At 32.4% G+C, this 11,736-nt stretch overlaps 2 protein-coding genes across 2 annotated transcripts; both read right to left on the reverse strand.

The window, feature by feature from the left end:
• Positions 1 to 585: 585 nt before the first annotated feature.
• On the reverse strand, positions 586 to 1,335 carry LOC123723623. Its single transcript, XM_045686861.1, has one exon. The coding sequence runs from the start codon at positions 1,333 to 1,335 to the stop codon at positions 586 to 588; it is 750 nt and encodes a 249-aa protein (XP_045542817.1).
• A 6,584-nt stretch (positions 1,336 to 7,919) lies between these two features.
• LOC123723624 lies at positions 7,920 to 8,711 on the reverse strand. The gene has a single exon (XM_045686862.1). The coding sequence runs from the start codon at positions 8,667 to 8,669 to the stop codon at positions 7,920 to 7,922; it is 750 nt and encodes a 249-aa protein (XP_045542818.1). The 5' UTR covers positions 8,670 to 8,711.
• Positions 8,712 to 11,736: the final 3,025 nt, after the last annotated feature.

Here is an 11,736-nt window from a genome sequence, read left to right on the forward strand (position 1 = left end):
AAAAAAAACACTAGAGGTCTCCTTATCCTGAATAAGCAAGTGATAAGATGAATTACTTAATCTGAAAGTTTTGAATTCAACATTGGCGTTATGTTACAAAAAGATTAATAATTATTACATATTTTAGGAGAGAAATAAAAACACTTGTAATTTATTAATTCGTTTATTACACATAAACAATTGTATATTTTACAACTTAACAATGACTAATAGTGTAATTTATGTAATTTTTAATTTAAATTTAGATACCTTCTATGAATCGGCAGTTAATAATATTTATGAATTAATACTTAATATAACTATTGTACACGTCTAACTAAAATGAATTACATCTTAATAATCTCGATCAAATTTGGCATTGCATGGAGAACATTGTCTGGAAGAACATATAGACTTAATAGTCTAAAAAAAACTCAATTAATATTGAGTGTTTTTTGAGCGAACCGAGTCGCGTGCGACAGCTAGATACATGAACAAAAATGGACTATTTTAAATTAATTAAATATCTACATGCAGTTAGATAATACTCTATTTGATAAAATTTTAAATATAGAATTAACTAACCTTTTTACTTATAAAATAAAATCAGTTATGTTCCAGAGTTCTCTTCTTCCAGAACTCTGCTAAATCTCTGAACTTCTCGCAGCATTGGCGTTGTCGTCTCGGACAGCAATTCATAGAAGGACTCTTCAAAACACTACTAAATTTCCTCACTAAAGTAGTAACTGATTCTCTCGTCACATCATCAACGTCTTCCATAGAAGCGATTGAAGAATTAAAATCATTAAATGCCTGGTCTATGAACCTGCTTATGTCTTCACTGTCACATTTGTCTGTATTCGATCCTACAACCGTATCATCGAAAGAGAAATCGCCACTAGACATACTGCACTTGACAACTTCAGGCATTTCATTCTTATTACGAATCGTACTAGTTAATGTCAACTTCTCAATCGATTTGAAATAGTTGTCAATTTTGTCGCATATCTCTTCAACCGAAACCGCTGACATTATCTGTCCATTGACGAAGTAAAATTGCTTCGTGGATTCTCTCGATGCATTATTTTGCAAATCGTTCAAAAAGTCTTTGTAATCTAGATAGGAATTGGTCGATCTTTTCGATAGTTGTCTGCCGATTTTCCTTCTGACCTTTTTGAAGAGAAATGACGAATCAAATGTTGTCTTCTTCAAGTCTAAGGTACTGAACATTGACTTGAGATACGGCGCTTGGTCTTCTTCGGTGTCCAGGTCTATTGGTTTGCCCCACTCTTCGTCCAGTTTCAGCCATTCTTCGTGGTCAGATAAAATGTCGTCAACATCGAATAACCCACTCATTTTTAACGTTTCGATAATTTTTAAAAATAACTTGTTGTCGATGCAAAAGTTCGCAATTGACTGATACCGAATTGCTGATGTCATATAATATGGACAAATATTGCTGTATCTTTCGTTTGTTTGTTTGTCTCACAATCGTAATAGTATTCTAGGAAATATGTGTTTGTCTCGCTTTGAATGTAATTTACTAATGAGTTAGCGTGAAAACAAAAATAGAGGGTAATCGGATAAAGATCCATTGATGACTATCGAACGTTTTGTTTGGCGACATTGTAAACAAATTAATTGAATACCGAGAACAAGTCCAGAGAATTCTAGCTAGTTGTATAAATAAATACGTATAATTTCTATTTCTTGAATATTGTTTCTTATAGTGTTAAATAGTCCTAGAAAAAAGTAATCGTAAAATTTACGGACTAATCACTTTGCAGAATTTTTCCATAAGGTGCTTGCATGTGTAATTTAACAAGTTCTAAATATAATATGTATTACTAACATTTATACCGAACATTTTCATTAAATGTGTTTACATAACTCTCACATATTTCACTCATTCCAAATTCATATCCGTATTTCAATTAATAAATTCAATTGAAGTTAGGAAACATAACAGTTCCTCGAGTAGAAATTTCGGTATGCGTGTTGAATCGTATACTGAATGGCGTAAGTTGAACTTGTTAATTAAATCAGTATTTCACAGAAACGGCGCGTTAATAAATACAGATGAACTAAAACGCACGCGTCGCCGTCGGTCGCCATCACTGCTAACAGGCGATGAGTATATGTTATGTTTTAAATCTTGAAATCGTAGATGTTGATGATGGGATCACTCTCAAACCAAATATACACTTATAGACTGATTCGGAAAATATTTATTCTTACTCAAACATATTGGATATAATTTAGTTGATACAGGATCATTATTAAATATGTATATAAAAGTTAAACGGTTATTTTAGATTACTATACATCTTACTTATTTGAGAATACAAACGGAATTAATTTATTATAACATACTTCAATCTTAAGAAAATAATACTAACATTCCTAATTCAAAATAATTTAAACATACTACATAAAAAGCCAAGTAGGTCAGAATTATCAAAAAGAGTATGTATAGGTATATTCTGAGATTACCAAATCAACACACCCCCTTAATCTCAGAATATACATCATAACAACAGACAAGTACAGAAAACCCAAATATTTAAAGTTATCAACAAAACACCAATAATAAAAAACAATAGAACATTCTCTCAACAAAACCACAAACTCTTAAACTCTAAAACCACAAGAAAAACACAATAAACTATAAAGGATGGAGATATTTAAAAAATCCTGTAAAAGTTTCTCTTAAAAATTTCATTTGAATTCCGTTAAAATATATATTAGACTGTAAAATATTTGACCTTGTATTAAAAGTCAAACCATAAGTCCAAAACTGAGCAAAAGAAAAAATGAAAAATTCAGAATAGAAATTTCCTCCACTAACAAAAATTAATTGATTCACACCCACGCTTCCACTGCCCGAATCTATTAACTCCACCAAATTATCAACAACCCTTACACTAACACTTTCTGCAACAACAACAACATCAACAACATTCTGCAACAACAACAACAACAACTCCAATAACAACAACAACTCCAACAACAACAACAACTCCAACAACAACAACAACTCCAACAACAACAACAACTCCAACAACAACAACAACTCCAACAACAACAACAACTCCAACAACAACAACAACTACAACTCCAACAACAACAACTACAACTCCAACAACAACAACTACAACTCCAGCAACAACAACTACAACTCCAACAACAACAACAACAACAACTACAACTCCAACAACAACAACTACAACTCCAACAACAACAACAACTACAACTCCAACAACAACAACAACAACAACAACAACTCCAACAACAACAACAACAACTACAACTCCAACAACAACAACTACAACTCCAACAACAACAACTACAACTCCAACAACAACAACTACAACTCCAACAACAACAACTACAACTCCAACAACAACAACTACAACTCCAACAACAACAACTACAACTCCAACAACAACAACTACAACTCCAGCAACAACAACTACAACTCCAACAACAACAACTACAACTACAACTCCAACAACTCCAACAACAACAACTCCAACAACAACAACTACAACTCCAACAACAACAACTACATCAACAACAACAACTACATCAACAACAACAACTACATCAACAACAACTACTACATCAACAACAACTACTACATCAACAACAACTACTACATCAACAACAACTACTACATCAACAACAACTACAACATCAACAACAACTACAACATCAACAACAACTACAACATCAACAACAACTACAACATCAACAACAACTACAACATCAACAACAACTACAACATCAACAACACCAACTCAACAACACAAACTCAACAACACCAACTCTTCAACACCAACTCAACAACATCAACAGCAACCCTCTCTATTCTATCTTCATTTCAACCGTTTCTTCACAAACCACTTCCATCCGCCGCTGCACTCTCATCTTTTCCAACACCGTCGATGGTCACCTCTTCTTCACTTCTTGAACCGTTTCTTCAAAAATCACTTCATCCGCCTCTGCATTCATCATTTTCAACACCGTCAATAAATGGTAGATGGATCTTTGACAAATTTGTTTGCAACTGTCACTCTTCCTCCATCTTGACATATTTGTTTGCAACTGTAATTCTTGCTATCCAAACAGGAAAAATGCTCCAAAAAATATAAATATCAGCATTGCTGGGCCCATAACCTCTTCAAAATGGCGGATGTGGAAGCGTGCTGGGCCCATAACCTCTTGAAATGGTGGATGTTGATGATGGGATCACTCTCAAACCAAATAAACACTTATAGACTGATTCGGAAAATATTTATTCTTACTCAAACATATTGGATATAATTTAGTTGATACAAGATTATTATTAAATATGTATATAAAAGTTAAACAGTTATTTTTAGATTACAAGACATCTTACTTATTTGAGAATACAAACGGAATTAATTTATTATAACATACTTCAATCTTAAGAAAATAATACTGACATTCCTTATTTAAAATAATTTAAACATACTACATAAAAAGCCAAGTAGGTCAGAATTATTAAAGGAGTATGTATAGGTATATTCTGAGATTACCAAATCAACATTAAATTACCTATATGTTGTGTTGTGTGCGTTTCCTTATAACTCGTAAGATTATATTTGGATAATAAAACAGAATATGAGTCATGTTGCAAATAATTAGGAATTAAATGCTTCTAATTTTAAATTGTTTTATTATTTTGTATTTATGTATTTTATCATTATATAGTATATGCAAGAATAAAGTTACATTAGTTACATTTATGTAAAGCTAATGAAAAAATATGCATAACAAAAATTAATTAGGATACGTAACTAATCCGGGCAAATGTGCAGAAGTTGCTAATTAGATGGTTCATATTACGGGTAGAGCGTGCGGGTAGTGGGGTCGCGGGGTAGAGGTAGCGGGATCCGTGAGGTAGCGGGTAGCGGGGAACCGTTTGAATCCGTTGCCGACACTCGCTTATTGTTAGGATTAACTTTTTGTTGTCAAACAAGCCTCGGCGCTGATGTTACAGATGTTGTTTGCTGCAACAAACTTCAATCCGTTCACTTTTCATATAAATGTAACAAAGTTAACAAGTGTGTTCAAAGCGAATATATGACCAACATGCTGTATGAATTATTAGAAGGGTAATTTTTTGTTTTCCGATTTATTACGGAGTTATAAATGTGGTTATTATGTTTTTGAAAATATAAAAATATTAGTAAAAATTTGATCTACATCAAATTAGCAATACTTGATTAAAGTTTATTCACACATTAAATTTAATGTTAATAAAATTTGATAGTCTGTATGATGTATTATCGAAAAAAATCATATTTCGTACACGTGATGTATTTGTTTTGTTGTTGTTGATAACGAAAAACTAATTTTTGAAAATTCTTGTCTGTCTGTCTGTCTGTAACCGTTTTTGTTCCGGGTAATCTCTGGAACGGCTCCTCCGATTACGTCGGGATTTTGATGAGAAGGTAGCTGATACATACGGGCATGTTATAGGCGACATTTTGTTCTGCTCTTTAATTCGGTGCTGACAAAATCGCTGGCGACCGCTATTTTAATAAATAAAATTTAACATACACGAACATAATTGAATAATAAATTATAAGGAATATGTAAAAATGATATCTTTATACAAGCTGGCAAGAATTACGGCGCTTCATAAACATTCAGGCTGACTGCTTTACCTTAATCTTATTATTTATGTTGCACTCTAAACCGTCCGAGGCAATTAAACGCATCCAGCGCCGGCCCGTGTATCATATAGTGTAATCCGGGGGCACAATGATAATAACAAAAAACAATAAAAATAACGAATTACAGCGCGAACTGGGCTTGAATCGGGCGAAGGATTTAGCACAGCGATTACTGTGGAGACGATGTTGTTTTAAAGTACAACCTTTTCATTAAATAAGCGTCTTTATTTATACGTAATTTTGATTGTTATTTTTTGAGGTATATGGATGTCTAAAGTAATTCACGGTAAGGGATTAATTAATAATGCAGTTGGCATGAATCTTTTAATTTCAGAACTAAAATGAACTTAATGGGACGAAACTGGAGGATTGGTTATTGTAGCTAAATCTCTGTTAAAAACGAATCCTGGACTGAAAGGTTTTTATTTAACAGATGAATTAAATTTAGTATCAATAGCGACTCCACAATCCAAAGTCACCTTATTCCAAATTGCCGTTATGTTTACGCTCATTCTTAATATGGGGCAAAACTGTTGGAAGAACAACAGTTTTTGTTGTATATTTTATGTTGTGTGACGCTATAACTCAGACGATGTGACAAGCCTCCCTGAGTCTAGTGATATACTTTACTCGGTTGCCGTTTATTTATAACTGGGGCAGTTATTTTTATTTATAACTGTGCTTTATTGGTTTACTGTGTTACGGATTGTTGGACGCGTTTTCGGTTTTCTTTAAGTGCTTCCAGGATGTTGTTATTGTTTAAGTCCGGTCCTCAGAGTTGGCGGTGAGCGTTACATTTCTTATCTCACTTATACTCTTGGCTGTTTTCCTATTTTTATTATAAAGTTGTACTTACATGCTTAATTTTGTCTCTTTTTGTGGTACATGTATTTGTTAGATCAAGGACCGCCATACATGGATACATTCATACGTATGACAAGCTCAAAGGTTCAAATTTCGAAATATCTAATACAAGTCAAAAACTATCCAGTATCCGCTATCCGTGATTATTATTTTGAACTGAACAAACAAAAATGATGAATAAGAACCAAATATTTTGAAATGTTTTTTGTTGTAAGTAAAACATTTCATAAAACTGATCAAAACGTTTTTATAACCAAGTGTTTATACATTTTATTGATTGTCATTGTATCGTATAATTAAATCAAAACGCAGGCAATTGGGTGGCTCTCATTACGTGGCCATTATGATGTGCCGGCTGTCGCGACCGTAATCAGTTCGCCCACTGATTTATGTGTCTCTATGCGCCACTTTTTGAAATCCCTAGTTTTATGATCTAGTCGCGTTCATAACACCCGTTTATTTTGTACGTCGAACGATAATTTCTCGCTGCGTTGAATTCAACGTGAAAATAAATATACTAAAACCATGCAGGTTTTGCTGAAATATATTAGGGGTTGATTTTGTAACAGACGTAATTTCATAATGTCACTTTTAATAGTCAATGAATATTTTTTTGGTTTAGTTATTTCTATTGGAAGATTTCAAAGATCAATTGATGCGTCATGTTTTTACTCACACCTTAACATTTTATCTATTCATATACTAGCTTTTACCCGCGACTCCGTCCGCGCGGAATAAAAAAAAATGCACACAAGATAAAAAAGTTCCTATGTCCGTCTCCTAGTTCTAAGCTACCTCCCCATCAATTTTCAGCTAAATCAGTTCGACCGATCTTGAGTTATAAATAGTGTAACTAACACGACTTTCTTTTATATATACGAGTAGGTATATAGATTTTAGGAGAGAAATAAAAACGCATGTAATTTATTAATTCGTTTATTACACATAATCAATTGAATATTTTACAATTTAACAATGAATAAATGTGTAATTTATGTAATTTTATAGCAGTATTATTTAAATTTATATTTAGATACCTTCTATGAATCGGCAGTTAATAATATTTATTAATTAATTTTTAATATAACTATTGTACACGTCTAACTAAAATGAATTACATCTTAATAATCTCGATCAAATTTGGCATTGCATGGAGAACATTGTCTGGAAGAACATATAGACTTAATAGTCTAAAAAAACTCAATTAATATTGAGTGTTTTTTGAGCGAACCGAGTCGCGTGCGACAGCTAGATACATAACAAAAGTGGACTATTTTAAATTAATTAAATATCTACATGCAGTTAGATAATACTCTATTTGATTAAATTTTAAATATAGAATTACCTAACCTTTTTACTTATAAAATAAAATCAGTTATGTTCCAGAGTTCTCTTCTTCCAGAACTCTGCTAAATCTCTGAACTTCTCGCAGCATTGGCGTTGTCGTCTCGGACAGCAATTCATAGAAGGACTCTTCAAAACACTACTAAATTTCCTCACTAAAGTAGTAACTGATTCTCTCGTCACATCATCAACGTCTTCCATAGAAGCGATTGAAGAATTAAAATCATTAAATGCCTGGTCTATGAACCTGCTTATGTCTTCACTGTCACATTTGTCTGTATTCGATCCTACAACCGTATCATCGAAAGAGAAATCGCCACTAGACATACTGCACTTGACAACTTCAGGCATTTCATTCTTATTACGAATCGTACTAGTTAATGTCAACTTCTCAATCGATTTGAAATAGTTGTCAATTTCGTCGCATATCTCTTCAACCGAAACCGCTGACATTATCTGTCCATTGACGAAGTAAAATTGCTTCGTGGATTCTCTCGATGCATTATTTTGCAAATCGTTCAAAAAGTCTTTGTAATCTAGATAGGAATTGGTCGATCTTTTTGATAGTTGTCTGCCGATTTTCCTTCTGACCTTTTTGAAGAGAAATGACGAATCAAATGTTGTCTTCTTCAAGTCTAAGGTACTGAACATTGACTTGAGATACGGCGCTTGGTCTTCTTCGGTGTCCAGGTCTATTGGTTTGCCCCACTCTTCGTCCAGTTTCAGCCATTCTTCGTGGTCAGATAAAATGTCGTCGACATCGAATAACCCACTCATTTTTAACGTTTCGATAACTTTTTAAAATAACTTGTTGTCGATGCAAAAGTTCGCAATTGACTGTTACCGAATTGCTGATGTCATATAATATGGACAAATATTGCTGTCTCTTTCGTTTGTTTGTTTGTCTCACAATCGTAATAGTATTCGAGGAAATATGTGTTTGTCTCGTTTTCAATGTAATTTACTAATGAGTTAGCGTGAGAACAAAAATAGAGGGTAATCGGATAAAGATCCATTGATGACTATCGAACGTTTTGTTTGGCGACATTGTAAACAAATTAATTGAATACCGAGAACAAGTCCAGAGAATTCTAGCTAGTTGTTTAAATAAATACGTATAATTTCTATTTCTTGAATATTGTTTCTTATAGTGTTAAATATTCCTAGAAAAAAGTAATCGTAAAATTTACAGTCGGTCGCCATCACTGCTAACAGGCGATGAGTGTATGTTATGTTTTAAATTACCTATATGTTGTGTTGTGTGCGTTTCCTAATAACTCGTAAGATTATATTTGGATTATAAAACAGAATATAAGTTATGTTGCAAATAAGTAGGAATTAAATGCTTCTAATTTCAAATTGTTTTATTTGTGAGCGTTACATTTCTTATCTCACTTATACTCTTGGCTGTTTTCCTATTTTTTTTAAAGTTATACTTAATTTTGTCTCTTTTTTCGAAATATCTAATACAAGTCAAAAACTATCCAGTATCCGCTATCCGTGATTATTATTTTGAACTGAACAACCAAAAATGATGAATAAGAACCAAATATTTTGAAATGTTTTTTGTTGTAAGTAAAACATTTCATAAAACTGATCAAAACGTTTTTATAACCAAGTGTTTATACATTTTATTGATTGGCATTGTAATCTATCATTAAATCAAAACGCAGGCAATTGGGTGGCTCTCATTACGTGGCCATTATGATGTGCCGGCTGTCGCGACCGTAATCAGTTCGCCCACTGATTTATGTGTCTCTATGCGCCACTTTTTGAAATCCCTAGTTTTATGATCTAGTCGCGTTCATAACACCCGTTTATTTTGTACGTCGAACGATAATTTCTCGCTGCGTTGAATTCAACGTGAAAATAAATATACTAAAACCATGCAGGTTTTGCTGAAATATATTAGGGGTTGAATTTTGTAACAGACGTAATTTCATAATATCACTTTTAAGAGTCAATGTATATTTTTTGGTGTAGTTATTTCGATTAGAAGGTTTCAAAGATGAATTGATGCGTTACGTTATTACTCACACCTTAACACTTTATCTATTTAAATATTATAAATAGCACACATATAAAGTACGTACTGATGACAGCTTTACTTAGTTGATGCCGAAGCATCTTTAGTTGAAGTAATTGAACTCTCTAATAAATCAATTTTTATGATATATCCAAGATATCATGGAATCATTAGGATATTAATATTTAGCAAGCAATTATTGATCAAATTGATTTTCCATTTTAACTTGATAGTAGCCATAACAAACGTCCAATAAACCTCTAGATAGTTGGTTCTAAATCATATTTAATGCAGTTATTATCATCTCTACTGTGATATTATTGACTCCGTTGATGATAAATAATCATTGCACCCACAATTCTAATTTAATGTTCCTATTTAATTATTACGAATAGGCGATATGCCGCGTTATGTGACGCTTTTTGGAATTAATCACCGTTTTATTGTTAATTTTAATTCCGATATTCGCATCATTACCGATTCATTAGTAATTATAAGCTTGTGTATGATAATTATACTCCATATAACTGTAAATGTTTTTATTGGATGTTATATTTTATATTTTTTTAGTTTTTAATTACGTTTTTAATTCACGTTTTTTTTTGTTATCAATGAGTTGTGTTTAAAAATAACATGTGTATGTTTTTTGTTTAACATTAAGTTGTTTTTTGTTTCGTAAAATTTGATTTTAACGTTTTATCTCTTGAATTAATCTTACTAATATTATAAATGTGAATGCTTAGATGGATGGATGTTTCTTATAAGATATCTCCGGAACGGCTCAACGGATCTTGATGAAATTTCACACAGATGCAGAACATAGCCTGGAAGACCTAAGAGGCTACAAATTATTTTCTTTTTTTTAATCCGCGCGGACGGAGTCGCGGGCGTTAGCTAGTTATTTATGAATTAGTACAGATGACATAATGAATATCTAAAAATTAAGTATTTGATTTATACAATTTTTGTAGAAGTATTACATAGTTTAGGCATACTCCTTGTTGTCGAGTCCTTAAAAGAATTTAAAAAAAGTATTTATGAACGAAAGCGTTCGTATTATCACGATTTGAGATTTAAATTCATATGTAATGCACGCTCACAGAGAAACAGGTGCACGTTCAGATATTGGCTATACGGCCGCGCAAATTTAAGATGGCCGATGTCCACTTGCCTTGTTTTAATTGCTTGGTTTGTTAAGATATCTATTGAGTTGGTTATTTGTCTTTTAATTTAAGAATAGAGAACTGTAGTATAATTTTATAATATTTTTCGTATCATTGCTACATTAAAATGAACCATCAGATAAATTACAAGTATGAGCATTTTATTATTACCCACAGTAGGTTTAATTTAGAAATTGCACTACTAGTCCATCTAAGTTATTTAAAAAAAAAATTCACAGTAGAAAATTATTTTAATCTGTGTAAAAAATACCGCATACTTAATGTGTTCAACAATGTCTAATAAAGGGTAATGATGTGTCAAAAAGTATCTTCAATTTTAATTTAAAATATTTTTAACATGGTTTTAACATCTCTATATGATATGTCATTGTTCGATGACCACACGGACCTGAGTTAGAGCGGCGTTGTAGCCGTATGCGACGCACTTTACTGCTCCGATATCGCGCGACAAGCCTGCGGACAACAAAGTGTAGTCTCACAAGCGCATTTGATTTTCACATACACTGACGGATTGTTACTGCTTATTCAGTATCGAACGTGTTTTTAAAAGAAAATATATTTTAAAAGATAAATTGTGTGTATATTTGGATTTGATTTACTAATTTACGTGAAGTGTAAATCCTCGTTGAAAATA

This window comes from Papilio machaon, chromosome 4, assembly GCF_912999745.1.
Source record: "Papilio machaon chromosome 4, ilPapMach1.1, whole genome shotgun sequence".
Classification (NCBI taxonomy): domain Eukaryota; kingdom Metazoa; phylum Arthropoda; class Insecta; order Lepidoptera; family Papilionidae; genus Papilio; species Papilio machaon.